The sequence below is a fragment of the Astatotilapia calliptera genome, chromosome 6 (genome assembly GCF_964374335.1).
Source record: "Astatotilapia calliptera chromosome 6, fAstCal68.1, whole genome shotgun sequence".
Lineage (NCBI taxonomy): Eukaryota > Metazoa > Chordata > Actinopteri > Cichliformes > Cichlidae > Astatotilapia > Astatotilapia calliptera.
In genome coordinates this window covers 23,876,226-23,899,846 of record NC_137427.1, presented here as the reverse complement: position 1 = coordinate 23,899,846, position 23,621 = coordinate 23,876,226, and the positions used below count along the sequence as shown (strand labels likewise).

General features: G+C 43.5%; 1 protein-coding gene across 1 annotated transcript; it reads right to left on the bottom strand.

The window, feature by feature from the left end:
* Positions 1-1,570: 1,570 nt before the first annotated feature.
* mxd4 (MAX dimerization protein 4) lies at positions 1,571-22,187 on the bottom strand. Its single transcript, XM_026171190.2, has 6 exons — positions 21,948-22,187; positions 21,198-21,297; positions 17,536-17,565; positions 4,582-4,696; positions 2,308-2,470; positions 1,571-1,888 (listed from the first exon to the last, which is right to left on the bottom strand). The coding sequence occupies exons 1-6, from the start codon at positions 22,009-22,011 to the stop codon at positions 1,728-1,730; spliced, it is 633 nt and encodes a 210-aa protein (XP_026026975.1). The 5' UTR covers positions 22,012-22,187; the 3' UTR covers positions 1,571-1,727.
* Positions 22,188-23,621: the final 1,434 nt, after the last annotated feature.

The following is a 23,621-nucleotide window of genomic DNA, read 5'->3' as shown; positions in this document are numbered from 1 at the left end:
TGTGTGTTTTTTTTTCTTTTTCTTTTTAAAGTGCCAAGCTCTAAAGGACTGCCAGAGACCGGGGCTAAGGATTATTAAACGGTCAGAGAGCGACAGAGGCGCCTCGTTCGTCAACAGTGACTAATGTGCATAAGTTACAGACGGGTTAGAGAACAAGGTTCACCTACATCGGTGTTCAGCCGTGCCCAAAGCTTCGCAAATAAGCCACAGATCAGCCGAGGGGATAAGGAAAGTGATTAGTTTGCTAGGTTAGATAAAAACGAGTGCCTCTAAAATGAACAAATCACTACAAGCTTGCCCTCCCTCCCCTCCCGGGTGTTTACAGCTTTGACTTGTTAATCGATTTAAACAAATATTTAAAATACCACCGACTTCTGACCGAGAAGGCGACAAGAGCTGCAGAGAAATGCGAGATCTGGGTAGATGGTGACGCGCTCACAGAGAAGCATCCGTTAGTGAAGGAGATGCAGGTCTGTTAATGGTGAGCAACAAATCCCCATCTAGAAATAAAAAAAGAAAAATAGAAAAAAAAAAGTCTCCCATAGAACCTCATGGTCTGCCAGAATCGATTAAACACTCAGAGGAAGCACCTGCCTCATGTATTTATTGCTACATCAATTAGCTACTGAGAAGGAAACAAGATTTGAGTCAAATGTAAGGAGTAGAGTTTTAGTTTTGAGGAAACTCCTTTTTTTTTCTCATTGTTTGACATAGTAGTCCATCCACACCATAGGGTGGTATAGTGTAGTGGTCAGTAGTGTGGAGTAGTGGTTAGGCAACCCAACCAGAGGGGAGACACGAGGGTTTCTACAGTATCTGTACATCTATTTACATTCTTCCTGCTCTGCTGCAGCTCTCGAACCTTCTCAGGTGGTCTGTGGACACATTTTCAGCATGTGTGCAAAGTTGAGTCAGTAAGAAGTTTGGACATTTAAGGGCAAGCTTAATTCACCGTTTTGTGGAGAGTTCGATGTGGTGGATAAACTTCTCGCAAGTGCACAGTGACTGTGAAGGTATCAGAGTCGTGCTTTGTTTGTTCGATGCGCACGAAAAGTGAAGCAAAATGCTTCCCATACTGGGTACGCTCGGGCGGTGGCAGCGGTTTGAGAACATCCTGCCACCGCCTCCAAATGAGAAACTCTAAAGGTTTCGTCATTTTTCACCAATCAGATGTTTCAAGGAAAGGACAGGACACCTCCTGCACAATCCTGTTGTGTAAAAGGGAAGAATCTGTATGATGAAAATGACTACCGAGGTTCCCAATGTTGCATATACTGCAGAACAAACCAAACTGCTTCATCTGTTATATCACAAACTGTGTGTGGTATTACTGCCACCTGATAATAACTCTCTCCTTTTACTTTTCTCGAACCAATTAACAGGTCAAAGCTGCGCACCTGACCACAGAACCCAGATTAAAAACTACAAGCTCTGCTCTGCGCTGTTTGGGTGGTAAAAAGGGCAGGTGTGTAAGGAGGGGGCGGGGTCAGGCAGGATACAGTATGGTGAGGTAGGATCAGTGGTCAGAGAAGGGAGGAAAAGTCAGCAAGTCTTAAGTGTGGACAGAATAGGCTCGGGGGTACTGCCATCGTGGTCTTGTGTAGGTGGTGTAGGTAGTGGGCGGCGTAGGTGAACACAAAAGGGGGAGAGTGGGAGGGAGGGGGATGAGGTGAGGGAAGCGTGGATGGGTGAGGAAGCTGGTCGACAGATGGATGTCCGCCATGGGTCTAACAGTGGTGTGGCTGCAGTCTGTGGGAATGTGTGCCCGTGTAGCTGTTGTCACTGGAGCTGCTCTGGAGGCTGTACTGGTCCTCCTCCTCGCCGTCGCTGATGCTGTCCACGCTGTCTGCCTCAACAGGCGTGAACTCCATGCCCTCGATGTCCACCTCTGTACACAAGAAGGAAAAAAATACACAATGTTTTGGGGGGTTTTAGTGTTGCTAGAAACTGATCAAGAGAGAAGAAACTGTTTATTTCCACACAACCAGTACGTGGGCATATTTATTAGGAAGCCTGCTGTGCCTGGAGATTAAACCCAGATTTAGGCAGCCATTACCTCCGCACAAACAGCCAGATCTTTGTGCCCCAGCAGATAATCCCTTACAATGACAAACAACTGCATGTGTGTTACCTCGTTCAGGAATATCAAACATACCTCAACAGTTCAAACTAAGCACTACAGAGACATCTGAGGCACAAAGAACCGGCTCATGGAGAGCGTTTACAGTGTACTCTAATAATACGGCGCGCAATCCATGTCTAAGTGCAATCCAGAAAGGTGTGATTGGCTCTTTAAGGACAGCCTACCTTGCTCTGAGTCGGTGGAGATGGTGGAGCCCATGCTATCGGTGCGAATGCGCTCCACAGATCCGGACACGGAGAGCTGCTCCAGGCGGCGTTTGAGGTAGCGGTGCTCTCTCTGAAGCTGCTCCTTCACATTTAAAGCCTTCCTGTCCTGCTCTTCCAGCTTCTGCACACAAAGCACACACAAAAATGCCGAAAAATTAACGACCATGCTCACCGGATTGGACCACCTCCCCGTTTTTGCTCTGCCTTTAAAGTATGCAACTGAAGTGAAGACCTCTAGTATACATATTTTCTTCCTTAGCATACTTAAGACTGGTTTAAAGGTGTCTGTTCTGCAGACATGGATTTTTTTCATCTGCAACCTCAGTCCATGCCTGTGCAGGGTTCTAGTAATTGCCTTCTCTTTACTGCACACCACATAATACACATGGTTAAACCCACAATCCAGACCAAAAAAGCTTCCTCTGCAGTAAAAGACAACACTTCTTCCTAGTGTGACGACCACAGTATTTTCCTATTGTATCACTGCTGCAGGGTGAAGTATTACTTTAGCTGAAACATGAATATTAGTTCTTGTTTTTGATCTCATCAAGTTAACAAAAAAAATGAAACCAGATTTATCTTCTATCTGCTTTAAATCAGATCTCTGTCAAAGTTACAACACGACCTTGAATTTCAACATTTTATTGGGGAAGTAGCCAAATGACTGTGTGAGGTTCACGGGTTTGAAACTAAAAATAAACTTGAACTCAAAGTCAAATTTTGACTCAGAGTGGGGTTCGATTTTTTTTTTTGTGCCCTTATTTGTATATGAAGGTTTTCAGTGGTGAATCAAAGCGAACTCGCGTAAGAAGAAACGGTCGCAATGCCGAGAATTAGCGCAGGTCGTCTGAGCAGAGAGGACATGCTTAGTAAACAGGAAATGAAGGGTTAAAACTCGCTACGTCTGGATTTTCCACCAACCACACTGTTGCTGCTTGTAAACAGCAAGATCAGTGCGGCGTGTCCTAAAGTCTACTTATGGTTGGTCTTCTACAGCACGGGTAGAAGCACTGCTGCTACTTTTTTTAAGCTCCGCTCACTAGTTGCTGCTGCAGAGCATTTTTTAGCACGTCACTTGGTGTCTGTGAAGTGAAACAGTTTAATGAACCATGGAGGAAAAGTTGGCAAAGCCAAATATTAAATACACAATCTAAACATCAGCCACAAAGTCTCCCACATATTTTACTTTGAAGGCTCTGTGTTAAGATTTTTTTTTTCTTCTTCTTTTTTGTTTGATTTTTATTTTCATTGAGCACCGATCCATCCTGATTGAACAATTAGAAAACAACGACACACTTAAAGTGCAGAAAAAAATTTCTTAGAGGAAACAGGAGAAGTAGAGCATGAAGCTGGTACAGAGAAGATTTTTAGATTACTCTGTTTGCTTAGTCTAGAGGTTCTCATGCTTCTTCTGGTATGACCCCATTTCCAAAAGCAAAAAAAAAAAAAGAAAAAGTTAAGTCCTCTCACTTGGATCTAATTTTTAATTTAATTTTTCTTCTCTTGGGTGTTCACACCCATGCACAGTGGCTCGGTGCCCCTCCAGGGGGGTCCTCCCCACAGAGGAGCGTCAATAGTTTATTCAGAAAATAAAATATAAGGAAAAAATTCACTCATCATACTGCGAAAGAGTATTAGGGCCGCATTGTGTTATTTTAAGAGTACCCTCTACAAAATGCCTTGTGAGTTAATGAAATTACACTCGAATCAGTTTTAGTAACAAGGAAATGATTTCTCTTTTGGCACTTAAACACAGTGTGGTGACAAATATAAGAATGTTGAACAGATGGTGCAGAAAGCTGCTTCTGGTCAGAAAGAAAAAGCCTCAAAAAATTTCAAAGAGCTGGTCGGATTCATGCAAAATGAAATAGCTGACAATGGACAGATGAGAGGATGCCGATGGTTACACCCTCGTGCGGTACGGAGGGGATGGATATGCTGTGTCACAACACACAATAAGACAGCTGATGTTTGATGTTGTTTCACTAACTCATGTACACAAGGCGTTTTACAGAGCAGCCCTGGCAGTTTGTTTGACTTGAAACGACAACTTCAATCTCCACTTTTTGACAATAATCTTAAAAAGAACAACATATTTTTCTTAAAGTGGCCCTAACACTCCATCAGATAAATGCTTGGTGAAAACATTAAAATGTATGCGTCGCTTAAATCCAGCATGCGATGTGCCACGTGAACACTTGAATGATTCATAAGGTTTGTGCATTTTAGTACCTTGATGTGCATCTTGGCCCTTTTTAGCAAGCTCAGAGTGGTGTGTCTCGTGCTGTCTGGACCCAAAGGCACCAGCTTCTTCAACTGCTCCAAGTAGAGCCGTAGTTTGGCACGTCTGCAAGCACACAAGCAAACACAGAAGTGAGTCAGCACACATCCACCGGCAGAAAGTGAGAAAGAACCTCCACAAAACCTCATGCACACACAAAAATCGGTGTGTGCATGAGAAGCACACACCGATTTTTCTTTTTTCCTTTTTACATGTCCTGCTCTCGCGAGCGAATGTTGCGCGATCGTGGCCTGACGCTCTTTTGCACGCTTGGTTTCACTTTGACTCTGGGCTTGACCGTGAGACATTTTCAAAGGGTTGAGGGGTTCAGAGGATCTGTGGTTAGTCATGTTCAAAGCTCCTCATCCACAACAAAGCGCAGGCTGTGCTGTACTTGTGCAAAATTGACACAGATAGTCTTACATTTACTGTCACTGCTGTGCGTAATGATCTGAGACGAGCTACGTCAAACAGTGATTAGTGAACTAATCAAGAGTTCACGAGCAACTGCAAATATTATAATAAAAATAGTGAGATATACTGTGTTAATGATTAGATTGTTAGAAATCCAGCCACGGTTTATCCATCTTCTTCTTGTAAGCTAACATGTGACACACACACACACACTTTTGGGATTTTCATGTATGCACTTTTCATTTATGAGGTGATTATTCATTCCCCAAACCTGCTCACAATTTTCTGAACACATGTGCACACACTCACTAGCGTATGGGCAGAGTGCCAGTGTGCTACACGCTGACCTAAATATCACTGTGCATAGTATAGTAGTCCCCATACTTTCCAGCACAGCTGTCTGACCGACATTTTCCAAACCTCGTGTGCGCAAAATGGCAAACCCACCGTACGCTAAAACCGAGAAAACGTGCAAAAGAAGAGAAAAAAATTAGTCACCAATCAAAATGGCAGCTGTGATAAGGTCGCAGAGCGAAACTGTGAACCCTGCATCCCTGCCAAAGCCCTGCAGGCCAACAACCCTGCCCTGGATCCTCGAGTAAACAGCGTCATTTGGATGTTTATATGAGAGACAGTGAAGACAGAGTTACATTTTTTATGGATACTGTATGTTATTTAAGAGAAGATCCTATCAGCAAGATCCCCTCTCTGACTTTGCTCCATTCAGACTTGTTCAAAAAGGCCTTTGAATCCTCCATTAGTCAAGCTAGTCCATGAACTGTTTCATTCTTCTGAGCTAGCCTTCCCTCCACCACCACCACTACTGCCTTTCTCCTGTTCCTTTGAGGAACTCTGACTATATGGTAAACAAACTCCAACAACACAAGGTCTCCACCAGCCATTGCCGCAGCTTAGATAAACCTAATCAGAGAAATGAGGCTCTCTTTGAGTCCACGGTTAGTGTGCAATCATACACAATCTTTACACACTCTGTGTTTTTTTTCTCCCCAGCTCTTTTTCAGGAAGGGCGTCACCTTCATTTTTATGCAAAATGAGACCATCTCAGTAGCCACGTCTGTTTCACTTAGACCTCGACCAGAGACATCTTGTGGGAAATAAATCTGACCAGTCTCACTTCATGCACAGTATCGATTTTGATGGATTTGATTGCACAATTATTAAGAAAATAATCTTAAAAACAGAAAGATATGGCTTTAATAAACAACGTGTCATCTCTCTACAGGTGCACGTAGGTGTGTGAAAGGGTCATGTGAAAGTGCTCTCAGTCTTTTATTACCTCCTCTCCCAGGAGGCAAGTCCGCCTAACCCCCCATCCGCTGAACCCCTTCAACTCTCTGCTCCACCCTGCCAACACTAACACACCCTCATCCCACTGGAAAACAAGTGTCTTCTGAGGACAGGGGTGGGGGCCACCTCCAGCTTACCCCATTCGAGCCACATGAAGCGCTTGGTCTGCAGCCAGGGGAAGCAGGCAGGGAGGAGCAGGAGTTCTGCAGCGGGGTCCGAGTATGTGGATGACTTTCTCTCTGGTTTGAAAAAAGGACCCTTTCAGTGCAGTGTGCTCAGCTGCACTAGGCAGCGCTCCATACGCATCATCCAAAGGGTAACTTGAGCCAATGGGCAACCATCTTGCACTTCACCCTGCCCCCACTGCTCTCTCATAGCGAAAAACAAAAAACAAAAACAAGGCGTTTCCCTGAATACTCTGCCCAACTACCCACCTCAAGAAAACTCTTTTTCCGTGTTTTTTCACCAGTGTTATTCACCTTAGGCCCTTCATGTATCCTGGCCTCATATTTTACCTGCCACGCAGAAGAGAGAAGTGTGCCCTGGTGCCCTTTGACCACATAAGAAACAAATGAGCAAAGAGTTAAACGCACAAACTCGCCACCAAAGGGAGAAGACCACACCCATGTTTTCTGCAGCTGCAAAAAAGATAAAAAAATAAAGTGAAATGCTGCCGGGACCAAAATGAAAATATTATTTTGCTAGGGTTGGCTGATTCGCCAAATATGTGGGCTAACAGCTTCTTGGAAAGGGTCTTACATGTAACATTTTTTCGCTTTGTTATGCCGGATTAGTTGCCTTCCCCCAGGATGGGGGACAGAATCGGCTCGGGAAAGACTCAAATATAGCCCACTGGACAGGTTTAGAAAACCTCAAGGAGGCCCCTCCCCTTTTGCCATCCAAGTGTCAGAACACTTTTAATATATACCCAACTTTAATAGCTAAAAATGAGTAAGAAGAATTTGCAGGCCAGAGACAAAATATTTGTTTCCAGAAGCTCTCTGGCTTACAAAGGTTGTGCTTTCAAAATTTGAGTCGATCTTGGTTCAGTCCACACCTGCTATCAAGCAATAATGGGTCAGTCTTTAAGAAGCTTTGGTTTTTATTTTTTCTGCATTCATATGCAATGACTGGTGGAGACCGGTGTCTGTCGGCTGCACCTAAAAAGTTCGTCGTTGCCCCCCTGTGAAGAATTCTTCTCAAATGTGATCTCTGCGGTTAAAGAAAAAAACGTATCTTAGCAGATCTTCAGTTCATGAAACTGGTGAACAAAAACCCACTTGTTCACTATTTCAGATGAGAAGATTGATACTGCTCTGATATCTGAATACTAACTATGAAGGTGAAACCAGCATATGGTTAGCCTAGCATTACACAAAGGTTAAAATGAGGGGAAACACCTAGCTTTTCCCACACCATCCCCACTAGTTAACCTTACAGTAACAAAAGTGTGCACTCTGCCCCGGCCGAGAAGAATCAGGCGCTTAGCTGCATATAATTAAGAGAATTAAACCTGGCACGTGTGTCCCTGAAAGCTCCCTCGCATTAGCAGCAGCAGCAGGGGTTCTCCCGCCACGAGAAATTTTTCTTCAGGAGCACACAGCTGATTCGGAGCGGGGTTTAGGACCCCCTCTCACACAGGTTTGTTATTACTTAAAAAAGCCCCGGTCACGCAGTGTTTATCAGATTGCCTAAAACCGCTGTGCAAAGCATTGCACGAGGTGAACGCATATGCTATGTTAATGATGGGAAGCAGACTGCCCCCATCACCGGGCCACATGGTTGTGAATCACTGCAAATTTTCCAATTTGTCTGGTATGAAAATAGGATAGCCTTTGATTTGGGGTTGAGGCAGATTTTGTTTGAAAGGATTGGAGCTTCGTTATACAACAATATCAATATTTGCAAGAGGTCTCCTTTTGTTTGTTTGTTTATAAAAGTTTGCAAATAAAAACTGCTAAAAATGCTAAATCAGACTGCCCCATACTCCTGCCTGCAGTTGAGGATTTAATAGTGAATCTGGTTGATCAACTTGTTTTCTGCCCAGAAATCACCACCTGACTGTTCTCATGTGCTGCCACCACGGGATGATTGTGTCTGATCTCTGGCCTTCCCTCCCCCTCCATCTTTTTTCTCCATCAGCAGCTCAGAGCCAAAACAAAGCACAGACTACGCCGGGGAGGTGAAAAAAAAAAAAGGAACTTTTGCTCAGAAAGCTGCACACTGCTGAAACTGGAACAAGCCAAACCGCTGACTTGCGCTCCAAGGTTGTCGGGTACAGATCAGGCCATTCTCACAGACCTCCTCACACTCTGGGCCTTGGAAGGAAAACAATATATCTTGTTTTCCAGCTCAAGTGCATCTGTGGCAGGCTGGGTGTGCACGTTAGGGGTATTGATGTATTGTGCACCAGAGGAAAAAGGTTGCAGTGACCATTTGTGCAGTGTTTTCGCACACACACACTTTCCTGGTGGACACAGTGTCCCTCAGGAGGCTCCATCGGCACACAAAGGGCCTGAGAAGGCGAGCTAGTGCAAACAACAGACCTTCACCCCTCGCTCACTGTACTGTTTAATGAGCTCACTGCAGCCCAGCACATTCCTCCACCCATATGCACAGGGCTGAGTGGATTGTCTGGCACAGGGCCAGGCCTACTAAACAGAGGTCAAAGGTCATCAGAAGCCATGATACAATGCTAGCTCTCAGTGCTAGAGCTGCCCCAGTACCCAGAAGCAGAAAATGCAACAACTATGCCTGTTTGTTTATTTTCCTTTTGAGCTGAGCCCACAAGACATCAAGATGAAGAAGAGTTTCTGATCAGCTCAGCTTTAAGCAGGCACAGAACTGCAGTCATTCAATCTCAAGACGCATATGAGAGGATACAAAAACTGTGTTCTTGAGGAATTGTTATTCTTATAGTTTTATTCGTTATTCTTACAGCAAAGCTTAAAAAACAAGGCTAAGACCATTTATTTTACCATAGCTGTACATGCACATGCTTGTGGACTTCCTACTGATATTTTGTACTTGTCCACTTCAGGTTTTACCTCCAAATAACCTGCAGTAGTTAGTTTGGGTTATCGTGTGATTACATTTGTTTTTAAATAAGTTTCTTTAACCTGAAGGTTTGCTTTAAACCCATGTGACTCTCTGACTGCTTGTTTGATTATATGACATAACCGCAGACTGCATATAAAAGATGGACACAGGCACCGTGATGTCATACATTCAAGTCACATTTTAAAGCCACTTTTAACCTTTTGGTTGTTTGTGTTTTTTCCCCCAGATCCAGAAGTGCTAAGTATCACACAGACTCTGAAACCCGGTAGTAAGTACAATTAACCACAGCAGAGCTTGTTATTAGTCAGAAAACAGCACCATAAACACGGTCGAGAGCGAATTTGCAGCCAAGCATGAACAGCCTAGTCACCATAAACTTGACATTGAAAACGACCACGCCCCTTTTTATTGCATAAAAAATGTACTACCTGTACAGTTACCATCCATGCAGCCATAGAAACCAAAACTATTTTTTGTTGTTAGCTATAAACATGGCAATTTCTGCTACAGGTTTATATCAGGCTGAATATATCTTCAGGAGTGAGAGAGCAGGGAAGTTGAGACCCTGCCCAGTGGCCTGCCGACAGAAACACAAGACACACCCAGCCTTTATTAGTCTCACTGTCACCCTGCAGGTCAGCCCCGTAAGCGTTCCCATTTAACAGCGATCTCACGGAAAACAAGACGGCAGAAAAATAAGACACGCTCATGTGAAACTGACAGAGTGGTTCACCACGCTGCCCACGCCAGTGAGAAGAAAGGCACGCACCGAGGCGCAGGGAGACACAAGAAGTCTTTATCTCGCTCATATGAAATGTCAGTCGTCTGGGACGAGTTATGTTTGTTTTCTCGGGGACGCCACACCCACACGCCCACTGTGTGCAGTGACAACTCTGTAAGGTGAGACAGACGGATACAAGTCCCCCATAAACACATTCTCCTGACGGCAGGAACATGGAGCTCGCTCTCACATGACTCTGCTCTCACACGCGAGGAGCAAACAGAAACCTGAAAACACACACACGATTGCAGCAAAGCAGGCAGAGGGAGGTTACTTCACTTATCGGTGAATTACTCTAAAGGAAAAGCTCAGCATGCTTTTCTGGTGATTAAACAACAGGAAAGAGTAGAAGCAGTGTGTTGCTCACTCACTGTAGTACAATTTCCACAAAACAAACTGGAATTTCCACGGGGCATGCTTGGGAATGCCAAGTAATTAGATTCATTTGATTGTTTTCGTGTACTCAAACAATCCCCCCTGTGCGAGCGAGGATCATTACAAAATCCCTTTCTCAGCACAGCCAGCTTACTGCGGTGTTAACAGAGAAACAGATGTCAAACAGATTTTAAAGGGGAGAGCGTGCGAGCGAAACAGAGATGGCGGAGGCTTAAAAATAGAGGAAGGTTTTTTCTCTGCACATCCCATTTCAATGCCAACGTCAGATGACAGACCTGGACATTAATTGCCTTTCCCTGCGTGCCATGAAAAGTACATCTCGCAAATCTTGGGACAGACTAGCAGAGACAAGTTCAGCAAGCACCATAAACACGTTCCCCTGACATGGTGCGCTCTGGTTTTATAATGGTCCTTGTCAATGATTAACATGCAGGAATCTAGTGGCATGAGAGAGGATTCCTGGCTCCATGTTGACTGTAAAAGTTGGAGTTGTTTACATCTGAAGGAGGGTTTTAGAGCAGTGGGGTGGGGTCCTGCATGAAGGTCTGGGCCTGCCTACGAAAAAATCCAGAGGGGTCAGGAAAAGAGGAAAGAAGAGATTTCCACTACCTTCCACTTTTACGTTGTTTCTCCAAGTAGCTGATTTAGAGCTCGCTTACCAAAAGGTTTAAAACTACTGCTGGACAAAAGTGCAAAACCAGAATGCCTGCAGCTGTAATCTTGCCTATCAGTGCATAATCATACAAACATTCACTTGGGGCTCACTTGTGCCAAAAAAGCAGACAGCGCTGAATGCGAAGCATTCTAGTAATACTCGGCCTGCTAGTTCTGTGACCCCACCTGCCATCCATCTTCAAACTTTCCCCATAAGCCGCTTCTCTTATTTAACTCTGCATTCCAGTGTATGTGTGTATGCTCCGCTGACCTGAATTTCAGGGTGCCTGGCTGACACACATAACAGCCACGTCCTACACTGCCTCAAGTTCCTCCCTTCAGCAACACTCAAGAATGTCTTTGTCTCCTCCTTCTCCACCTCCTCCTCAGCCATGGCCGAACCATGAATGGTTCAGTCATCGCACTTCTGTGTCTAGTTGCGTCTTTCTTTAATTGCTCTCTTTTTCCTATCCTGGAAACCCCAAAGCTATTCACACACCTTGTTAAAGTGCATCCTACACTGCTGTTTTTTTATGAGCACCGACTGTTTTGTGCCAACGAGCCGAGTTTACTGCGGAGAACACAGTAACACCTGAGCTGGAACGAGAACATTCTTTTGTAAATGTAGGTCTGCGGTGGCCTGAAATATTTGCATTACGTGTAAAGATACCCCCCGCGCCTCACCCACCCGCCAGAGCAGATCGTCCACGGGCTTTACAAAAAAACGGGTTTGATGAACTTCTTAAAGCTGGGTGACCTCAGGGTGGAGAAAATTCCACATGGGAGCACTGCTGCTGACGTCCAGCTGTGGCCTGTTTGTTACCCTTTAGTCACACACAGCTCAGCTACAAACCCAGACTGTCCCATGCCTGGATAAGTAAACACACACACACACGTTTGGACAAACCTTTTCTTTTACACGCCAACATGGCCACATGTATTAGGACAAAGCATCAGCTAACCCAAACTTTACTCTCTTTACCTATGTTCTTCCAGGTAACGACGCAAACTAATAAGGACTACGTTTGTTACATTTTGATTGTAAGTTGACAGATATATAAGATTTTTTTTAAGTTGAGTCATCCAACAGGATTTAGTGCCATAAGACAAAAATCCACTATGGAATTTTTAATCCAAGACAGAACTAGACCTCCTACGCCTTGTTTAGGCTCTAAAAAGTCAAATGTTGCCACTGGCTTATTTTTAGCGTACACACATACGTCTGAGGAGTAGTCCCCAGCAGTTGTGTATTCCTTTACCTCTAAGCTGACTGTTGAAGCTGGGAGTGGCGTAACTCCCAAGTTGATTGCGTTTCAGCATTCGTAGTAGCGGTCGGAAAAGCGAGGAAAAACTGGATTTGTTTTTGCTCATACATAAAGTAGAGCCATTCATGCATCTCAAGCGACATAATGCAATCCCTGTTTTTTTAAAAACACTGCTGTAGCACGTTGGTGGACAGAGCCCCGTCACTGCTCAGTGCATGCTTTTTTGAGCGTGTCGCAAACACTTAACAGTGCGTTTGTGACACTTGCAGACAGTTTACATTTTTACTACTGTTTACATGCTCTGTCGACATCTTGGATTGTGATGTCATTGGTGGGGCTTTTCTGACTTTCCCAGTTGACAATTCCAACTTGGAAGTCGTGATTTCTGATTTCCCACTTCAAATGGAGCGCACCATTAGATCAGAGAGAGAACTGCAGGATGAGGCCTGTCAAAGTTCAAACTAAGCCTCTTCTCCCCCTCCAGTCTTTGCTTGTCTAGATTTTATTTTTATTCCCACTGCATCTTTAACTCAACCCAGATTGTTCTGTTTCGTCTGCAGACAGTTTTTTTGTGTGTGTGTTTTTTTACACTTTTCAGTTTTATGTCACTTTAAAAATGTCACCTTGAATTTTTTACACAATTTTAAAATCAAAACCATCAACTACAATAATGGAAAAATAATTTCCGGCCTTTAAACTATTCCAGATAATAAAAGAAAAACTTAGTTATCCATATAGTCGACTATATGTAGTTGACTCTTTCAGCACTGGCTGATTCAATCTCATGACAAATAACAACATCCTTGCTCTACAGGTTCTGTAATTAGACATCATTAACTACAATGATTCCTCCATGATGCCAACAAAAAGGGGAATTTAACTGGCATTGTGACAGCAGGGAACTAAAGTGCACATGCAGTCACATGTGAGGACGTCACACCAAAACCAAAACTGGAAGGAAAAAATGAAAACTTTCCAAACTTTAATTACGTAGCAGCCCCTGAGAGGCAAACATGACATTTAACTTCAAAATAAAAAATAAGCAAAACAAGCAGGATATACAGCAGCCCTTAAAAGCAGCGTTGCACATTTACAGGATAAACATAGGTATAAAATCGAAGACACGACAAGGATTTATACCTCAAAACAGGAGAAATGGGAACAGATGAGTTTTGTCACTAAGAAAAAAAGAGTGAGAAGGAAGAGAGCCCTGCCCCTCCTTCTCTTCCTCGCTGCCTCAAGTTTCTGCTGACTCAGGGGCTTTTAGTAGGGCCGAAAAGGAGAGCGAGAATAAGGAGAAGGAAGAGGGAAAAAAAGACAGATAACAGAAAAGACAGATGTGGACTCTGGAAAGTGGGGGTGGGGCAAAGAAAAGATGTCAAGGAGGTGAAGTAACAGGGCCGTGGATGGGCATCCCTCCCACCAGCACGCTGCCGTAACTCAAAGAGGTGCTGCCCGGCCGGCATAGACACACATAAGTGTGCTTCACTCGAGGTAAAAAGGACCTGCTCACTGCCAAAAAAAAGTGATTCATTCACAGCTGGGAGTAGAAGAAACATGGAGAGTAAATTTAATTAGAGAGAAGACTAGACCATGACAAATGGAGGGCTTGCTCCCGTGTCCATGAAGTGCATGTAAATTTAAAGCCGAGTTCAATGGGTGCTCCACAGTTGCTGCACATTGTCTGCAGTGTGATACAGAGCGTAGTGTAAGAGGATACTGTTTGTCGAAATCAGCCTGCAAACTCGTGAGCTTCGCTACGATCTCGAAAAACTGAAACCAAGAGCACCTGAGAGCCAAAATGGGTGGGGATAAAAATAGAACTCTAAATATTTCTCTTTTCTTTTTCGATCGAGGCAGGCATGGCAAACATACCAGACAGCTTAGATTATGCAGACTGGACTTGGGCTTCCTGTAAACAGGTGATATGTGGGAAAGTAAAACATCTAGTTTCGTAATTTCTTGGCGTTGCTTGAAAAGGAAACTTGAGCTGTCATAAGCGTGATCAAAAGCGGTTAAAGTCAGAAATGGGAAGGAAGCAATGCTCGTGGAGAACAAACACACTGCACTTAAGTTTCACATAGACTCTGAGCTGATGCTCTGCAGGTCTGACGAGGGAAGGAAAAAAAAAACAAAAAGCAGCACAGTCATTCAAGAGATGGTCTATAGAGAGCTGTCACAGCTAAAAATCAGGCTGCAGCAGATAAGTGTCAGGACAGCCGACTCTGTGGGACTCCACATCCACGAAGCAGCTGACTGACTCTGATAATGGGACACAAATATATGCAGGGTGTCTCCGGAGCAGCTGCCAGAGACACCTAGCATGCACGAGGTCAGCGAACGGTACCCAGAGAGCCAAAAAGTTCCAACTTAATCAGCTTCATATAACAGCAGCAATGAATAGTTGATTAATCATTTAGCTGATTATTCAGCAAATGTACCGATTAGCCACACCGTTTCAGTCTTGGCTGCATGTGGAAAGTTTGGTATCTTTGTTGACAAACAGTTCTAAAAAATAATTTTAAAGTAATCAATAAATAAATAAAAAACAATAAAAAAGTAATAACCAAACAAAAAAAATCTTAAAAGATGAAAACCACCTTCCAAACTTGTTTGACATCAGGTCTTTCCCAATTTCAATCAACATTTTCCAGTTTTATCTCCTTTATTTTAACATCTGTTGTTAATGAAACAAAATAATTTCATATTTTTTTGTCAACTGCTCAAAGTTAAAAACTGCATACTAAAGTGTTCCCTTATTTAATAAAATCTGGTTAGAGGACATTCTCATGCAAGAAAACGTGATTTTGGTACTATTACATGCGATGCCTTTCGGCCTCTAAGGAGACGTTCATCCGCCACCTTATCTACCTCGTGAATGTATAGTACAAGGATTGCTCTGTGCAGCAGCGGGGGAAACAAAAACAACACACGAAGAAACAAAGACAGTGAGTCAGGGCTCAAACAGCAGCCACCTCCCTGGAGTCGCGTCCAAGGGCGTGTGGGAGGTACAGATTTCTGAGGCGATACTGCAGATCAAACAGGGCTGATGCTTTAAGCAGATACCCCTGAACTGGTCATACATTCATTAAACTGGTTGAACAGGACACCTAAAGACTTTTGGTTTTCTTATGAATCAGAAGTTAAAAATTCTTTTGTTGAGCATGTCTGTTAAAGCTCTTCTCTTTATATCTTTAAGCTACAAATCAAATGTGAGAAGCTCGTCAGAAAGGTTCATTGCAAGTTTCATATACTAGGTAATCTGACTCTGAGGCCAGCAGCTGAATATTCAAGGCTTCATATATCTAGGATAAGGCGTCTTAGTCCATCTGTCGGTGTGGAAGAGGAAGTCTTAAAAATTCAAAAATAAATTTGCGCATGAACAATGTAAAATGCTAAATCTTCATTGGATGATAGCTACTGGTTATCAGATATAGACTTTCCGTGTGACTGCAACAAAAGCCTGATCACGATTGATAACATGGTCAAGTGGCATGCCAGATTCTTGATAGTCATACGCAAATGTCCGTTTACAAGTTTGAGGAAAACATTCTTCAAGTTGCTCATTTTGTGCCGCCATTAGCTTTAAAAAGAAAATCAAAAGGTACTTGAGCAAAAATTGCCTCATTTTAGAAGCTCAGAAGTCTCTTTTTTTGTCAGTTATAAAAAACTATTAGTAGTTTCAATGTTGCGTATTAGTCACACGACGGTCGCTAGTACAACAGACATGGCTGTGCCAAAAGGCAGAGTCTGAGCCTTGTTAACACCTGTATAGTGGCTGACCATGTAATTTGTGGCCACGCTTTCAGACGGGGGTTTGACTCAGGGTGGACCACGTGGCAAAACCTTGTGACCATGCAGCCCTGTCATTTCAAATAAGAGGGTGGAGATGTTTCCACACAAACGGGCATGGTGAATGCAAAAACAGGAAAAAACACAAGGCATGAAATTATACAGAATAACTCCTCGCTTGTCACAGGTGATGATGCAATGTGACGGCGTGTTTGAACGCAACTTTATTCTTCAAAGGGCTTCTTCTTCTTTTCCTTCCATCATGGAATCAGTGACATGTCTGTCATGAAAACTCCGCTTTTTCAGAAACTCGTGGCTGCGGTGATGACAAAGGAAGTGAGTAAACCCTTTACTGGCACCCACTTTTGTCAGTTTGACTGGACGTCACAGGCGCTTGGTAACCAGCCACACCCATCGTCGGACATGAGGTAACTCCTGTGTCTCAACACCTGCAGTGTAATCAGCCGGGGCCTTCCTGTGCCTCGCAGGTCAGGGAGGAATATGTCCGGGCTTGTTTTTCCCTCTGCCACGCACATCCATTACTCACTCCCGGCCATGTGACTGGCCTTCATCGTGGGTGACAGCATGTGTCATGCTCGCTCACACACGCAAACACTCACACACCCTTTTCAGCCACTGCTCACATGCTGATAGTCACATCAGCTGTTTTCTTATTCCTGTCTGCAAGGCAATTTTTAAAGAATCTACTCTGAAGCAGCAAGGCCTTTTTGATATCAAAGAGACGTTTGCTTCCTGACAAGAAACTCTAAAGCTGTGAAGTAAAAAAACACAAACCCCACACACACAAGCAAACCATGAGCTGCGATTCTGTGCCTCCAGGAAGGAGAAAAAGCCCAATTTCAGTGCTGAATGATAGGTGAAGTCCAGATTTACTGCTTTTCTTTTCAAAGTGTCAGTCTGGGCAGGATTATAACCCAAGATTCTTCCTTACAAGGACACGAGTTTCATCCGTGAAACGGAGACAGCGTGAAGGTGCTCTTTGAAATCAGGTTATTATCTGTTTTTCAGGCACAAGAATTAACAGATTAAATCTTTGGCTCTTTGAAGACGACCTCTGATCTGATCTGTCGTACTAGTGTTTCTGATTTGGAGAAAATACCTGAAAGCCCCCATGAAGCTCTTCAATTACTACCTATGTCAGGAACTAAAAGACACACGCACTCAACACACAATCAAACACGGGCAAGGTCGAGGGGGGTCAGATGTCATCTTACCTGTGTTTCTCCAGCTCATTGTGCGATGATCTGAAATGACAAAGATGACTGTCAGGGCAGGAATACTACACTACTACTACTAAAATACTACAAAAAAATCATCTGACATGACATCAGATTCTGTATAATAGTGAGAGGCTTAGTTAGTACACGTTTTGATCAGAGAGCAAGGCAGATGAAAGCAATTTGGGCAAATATGTTAAGTAACAGATCTGAGAAACAATCAGAAAAATGTGTGTCAAGAGATCAAAGAGAAGCCTAGATTCATCTCTATGTTCTTGCTCTTCTGCCTTCCAGTGGCTGTAGGCCTTAAGCATTTGAATGCTGCTGTACTATAAGAAATAAATGCAGTATTTTAATGCTTAAAACAGGACAAATTTGTTGTCTATGGATACCAGTCAGGTGGATCAAGGGCACAGACATGCAAAGACTGGGAAATGTATGATAAACGACTTCTAAAATCTTTTCCCATTTCTGTGGGACATCTGTCAGAGAGCACGCACACGAGGGCAAAAATGGCCCTGAGAGAGAGAGCTGTATCTGTGACACAGCCTGCCTGCCCCCCTCTACACATATACAAACAGCATCCACGCACCACTGCCCCCGCCGCGGCTGCTCAGCGTGGACACGGGATGAAAACACTCTCAGACGTCTGGAGGCCCGGACGCCACAGAATTCATCAGTGTGTGGGCTATTCCGAGGAGAACCCCTATTATGACACGCAGCCAGAAGCGGCGAGGGCACTGCGGTCCATCTGAAACAGGCCCTCTGTTCATGAGACCGTCATGGATACCACGGCAATAAAAACAAAAACAGCAACAACAAAAGGGACAGACTGACAACAAGCCTTTTCACATTTTCCACTGTTTGAGGCGCCCTTGTGCTCGCGAAGCACTGGTTCCCACAGCTGTGTGCCACAACGCCGTCCTGCGCACCAAAACGGGTTACGGCTGACCGTGCGACTGCTATAATGTGGCGTCTGCACAAAATCATCCCGAAAGACAACACAGGATGTTGGGCGGCTGATCTTAGAAGCCGACAAAGAGCCATCGTGGAGGAAGTTGTGCTATTCAAACCTGCACAAATCAGGGAAATGTCCCAGTCAAAGCACAGGGCACGACCAGGAAATCATTCCGAGGAAGAGAATGTTCACAGACCTGTAACTACAGCAGGTTAGCCCACACCTTTACATGTTATGTAAAACCACAGGATGGCATGAGGAGGACTTTTACATGTCATAAAATCATCCTCTAACAATCAGAGGCATTTAAAATAAGCCTTTTATCACTTTTTTATGAGCTACAAATGGCCAAAAGGCAAGCTGGGAGGACTCAAAAAGTTTTCCTACATTCAAATCAAGGAATTAGAGGAGGAAAACGAAGTCAGCTGACCTAAATTTTCACATATGGTGTGACAGAGCGATGAAGCAGGGTAATATGGGGCGATCGTGGCTCAAGAGTTGGGAGTTCGCCTTGTAATCGGAAGGTTGCCGGTTCGAGCCCCGGCTTGGACAGTCTCAGTCGTTGTGTCCTTGGGCAAGACACTTCACCCGTTGCCTACTGGTGGTGGTCAGAGGGCCCGGTGGCGCCAGTGTCCGGCAGCCTCGCCTCTGTCAGTGCGCCCCAGGGTGGCTGTGGCTACATTGTAGCTTGCCATCACCAGTGTGTGTGTGAATGGGTGGATGACAGGTTGTGTAAAGCGCTTTGGGGTCCTTAGGGACTAGAAAAGCGCTATACAAATACAGGCCATTTACAGGCCATAACAGCCTTTAAGTAAACGCTTTAACACACATTATCCGTGTTAGGTTGCAGATGTAACATTAAACATTACTGCTTTGTTCTGATTTTATAACTAGGAGCCTGCATCAGCTCCTGTCTACACTTAAAGAAAAAAAAAAGAAGCTGAGGGCGAGTGTAAAAAGGGAAACGGCGTAACGGGGGTGGGGGATGTGCCCCAAGCTCTGTATGGAAACGCAGGCCTGGCTGCATGAAGCCCAGCGAGTGGTCTGGTGTTTGTCATATATGCTTGCGTAGATGCCCGCCTTATTCAGGCGCCGCACCCACCTGCCACATCCACACCACACCCCTTCACTCGATCACACGGGTGTACACAAAATATAATGCACGTTAACTTGTGGATTAGAGGAATGTGGAAGGTGCTGCTTTCACATTTCTGCCAAACGAGTGCAAGTATCACTTTCATATCAGAACACCCACACGTTGTAAACAGGAGTGGAAGTTAACAGAGACAATGGGAATGGAGCCACACTAAAAGTCTGATACCCATGTCAGAAATGCGTGCAAAAACACTTTTGTTATTTTGTTTATTTAATGCTGTTTTATTCATTTCTGTGCCAGTTAAATCAAGTATCATCTGCAATTATTTGAAGCCTTTTCGCTCTTCATCTTAAGGGGTTTATCTACAGAGCTATCTTTTCAGCAGTCACCTGACACAAAACTGGCGTGACACGGAGGACAAAAAACAGCAACTGGCGTCAGCAATCGCCACCTTATTTGCTGATTCCGATGCTCTGTGTCACCCTTCGTAATGACACTACTTTCTAGCGTACATCTACGTGTACTGTCGTAACCATCAGACTCACTGCCGAGCCATTTCCACACTTTGCTTCCCTAAACTATTATTAGCCAATGCTTTTTTCCCTTCTTTTTTTATCTTTCACTTTATTAAATCAGATCGTAATGTGTTAATCTTCTAAGGAACGGAACTAGATTGACACAATCATTTCAACAATAGCCTGTTTACTGTAAATGAGACCGAAGGGCAACCAAATTTGCATGTAGCCTAGAAAGCAAGTTTCTCCATGCCTGGTGGGGATGGGGAAAAAAAGCTGAACACTAAATGGATCCAGCCTCTGAAATGTGAGGATTTCCTGCTTTTCTTTGTCACATGGCCTACTTTTAGTTGAAAGTTTGGATGGTTTTATTTTTGCTTTTAGAAAGCAAACATAAGCCTGCACGGGTGTTTTAACTTCATAGGTCACACATTACACAGCCACACATTAATTGCCATGATTGTTTTTAAATGACCTTTAATCTGCCAATGGCACTGGTCTGAGAAGAAGAAGCAGACAAACCGAAACTGAAAGCTATGCCCTGCACTTATGTAATATATTTCGCTTTAACTTCTTACACAGCTGCACAATAAAGGGGTTAAACTCGGTGGGAGCAACTCAATCCTCCAGACAACACGAGTAATGAACTCTGGGTGTGCTGGGCTGAGGTTCCCTTTCCTTTCCAAATATCAATTTACTTCCATCAGAAGCACGAAAGCTTAAACGCAACAACCACATAAAAAAAAGACAAACACATACACACATTTGTTTAAAAGCTTCACACAGTTCCAGAGGTTGGATGCAACTGTGTGAGACAAGGTGCAGAAACGAAAGGTTACGGGCGTATGCGGTGTTTTCTCTCCTCTCAGAGATAGGTGTGAGTGAAACAGAACAGTGAGAGCAGCAGGCTTGACAGTGTACGCGTGGCACTGTTTACTGGAGAGCCCAAAACAGAGAGCCCAGCCCAGGCAGCAGACAGGAGAGTGAGACAGCGTGTGTGTGTGAGAGAGAGAGAGTGAGTGTGTGTTTTTATAAGCTGGCATGAAGTCAGAAATAAAGCTGGGGGGAAGGGAGAAAGGATTATATTTACCTATTATTCTGAGTTTTTTTGGAAATTGGCGAGGCTTTCGTTTTCTTTCGGGAAAACTCGGCGCTGTACGGTAAAACCGAGGCATACCCGTGCTCTGCTTCTGTAAACACAGAAAGCAAAATGAGTGTTACATTTAAGCTTGGTCTGCAAGGACGGCAAAGCAAATAAACAAAAACAATTACAATCATCCTAATAATAATAGATGACAGTGAGTCATTTTGGAGAAATAGTTGAGACGTGAAATATCAACCGGGGACTCAATTAAAGAGGAACAACACGTAATAAATCATTAATAAGATCGATTAAAGTGCAGTCTTTTTTCTTTCTTTTTTAGCACCGAGGTCTATATTATGATATAGCCACCGCTGCATAACGATTTCTGTCCTATATTTTCAATGTCAGGCTTGTTTACTCATTTTCTTACATCCAAATCCAAAGGAAAAACACTCGATTGCAACAACACACATTCGGAAATGATACTAACATATTTTATAAAAAATGACACACTATAAATTAAACATTTACACCTATCACTGTCTAGCATACAGACTCCCAGAGTGCAGCTTGCACCCATCGCCTGGTCTATGTCCCATTGTCTGTAAAGTGACATCATACCTGCACTATGGCAGTGCACGTCAAAACGTAACAAATTATTTAAAAAAAATGAAGTTAGTTGCCGTCCCAATCCCCATTTACGACATAATTACTGGCTTAGAAATGCTGACAACTTGTCTGTTTAGCTTGAAATACCTCTGTCTCTTCTTTCCAAGTACTCTGCAGCTTCCAGCAGAATTAACAAGGAATTAAGCTCCATCTTGTTGTTGTCTCGTTATTTAAAAAAATAGAAATTACTTAGTCATAAAGTCATAAAATGAATGGAATGAAAACGTTAAAAAATGTTTCAGAGCGGTATGTATGCGCGGCTACGTTCACTTCTGAGTCTTTGGTGACTCCAAACTACATATCAACAGCAGCTAACTAAAACTCACTGAAATGACTGATGGAAGCGCTGGCCAATAGGAAAACCGTATAGGCAAACGTTTGGCATTCGTCTCAACCAATAATTCGGCGGAAACTATAAGATCCGACTCTATTGGCTGAGCGCAGTTAAAGCGAGCAGGGACATGCCCTAGCAACAAGCCTGAGCTGTCCGCCTTCTCAGTACATGATAGGGTTGAGGCGGGAAAATAGCCCTCTGATTGGCTGGAAGGAAGTCTTGGGCGTGTGCTACGGTTGAACTTGGGATGTTGTTTTGGTTGCCAAATTTAATGACTTCTCAAAAAGTATGCTTTTGGTCTTGGACTTTAGCGTAAACTGCCCCCTCCGGCCTGTTAGTCAACAAGGTCTATTTTTTTGTCTTCCGTTAAATATACGTCAGCAATTTCACGTATGCGTGTGTGACATGAGAAAATTTTTCAGTATTCGTGTTCATTTCCTGCCCAAGTCATTGTGAAAGTCTTTTATGAGTCTGCAGAAAGTATGCAGGCTTTACTGGTGCAAAAGATATGAGATGAACTACTTTTCTTGTCTGGTATTTTGAGGAAAATAAAGATAGTTCCTTTGAAATTCTCTCAACTCGTTTTTACAAAGCAGTTTTAAAAAAGCAAAGCATCCACCTTGAGGTTTAAAAAAAGTCTCTGGTTTTGTCCAGTCCAAGTCCTAATAAACCCAAGTCCTCAAAATAAAATAACATAAAATAAAACTCACCTAATTTAGTGCCGTTAAAATACCCCCCCCCCCCCCCTTTTTTTTTTTTTCTAAAACTTTAAGGTCATGATTCATCACTCAGCATATTTCAAATCGTGTGACTCCAATTTTTCTAGTTTTATCTCTGATAGCAGCTTTTTCTGTCTGCAACACCTTTAATTTCATCTGCAAAAGTGCATCAGAAGCGAAGCCCAATGTTTATTAATTTTCAGCTGTGTAGGCTTGCAGCTGAACTTTGGGTGTTGCAATTGCTGGAGCAATAAGGGGGATGCCTGCAGATGCTTCGCATGGCTGGCAGTTTATGTTTCTAGCAGTCAGATATTAGATTGTTGGGAGTGCTTTCTGAAGAAATACCATTGAGGGGGAAGTGACTTTCAGTGTGGATGATGAGGAAAAGGTACTTGTTGTACTTTATTGATACTATGTGTTTCACAGGGTCTTTGTGGTGCTTAAACTGCAGGCAGTATATCATGAATTGCAAGATTTAATACAATACACATTAAGTCTGTGACAGTCAGCAAGTTTACAAGTGCGATGTGCAAAGAAAAAAAAAAAGACTACAGCTAAAATGTGTGAAGCTGTGTACGGGTGCCACAAGCAGCCAAACCAACTCAAATTGAAATATATGTAATATCTACCATCTTTATAAAAACACACAGAAAACAGGCTAAATCTTGAATATCATCTTTATAAGCATTATATTAACCGTACTGTCAC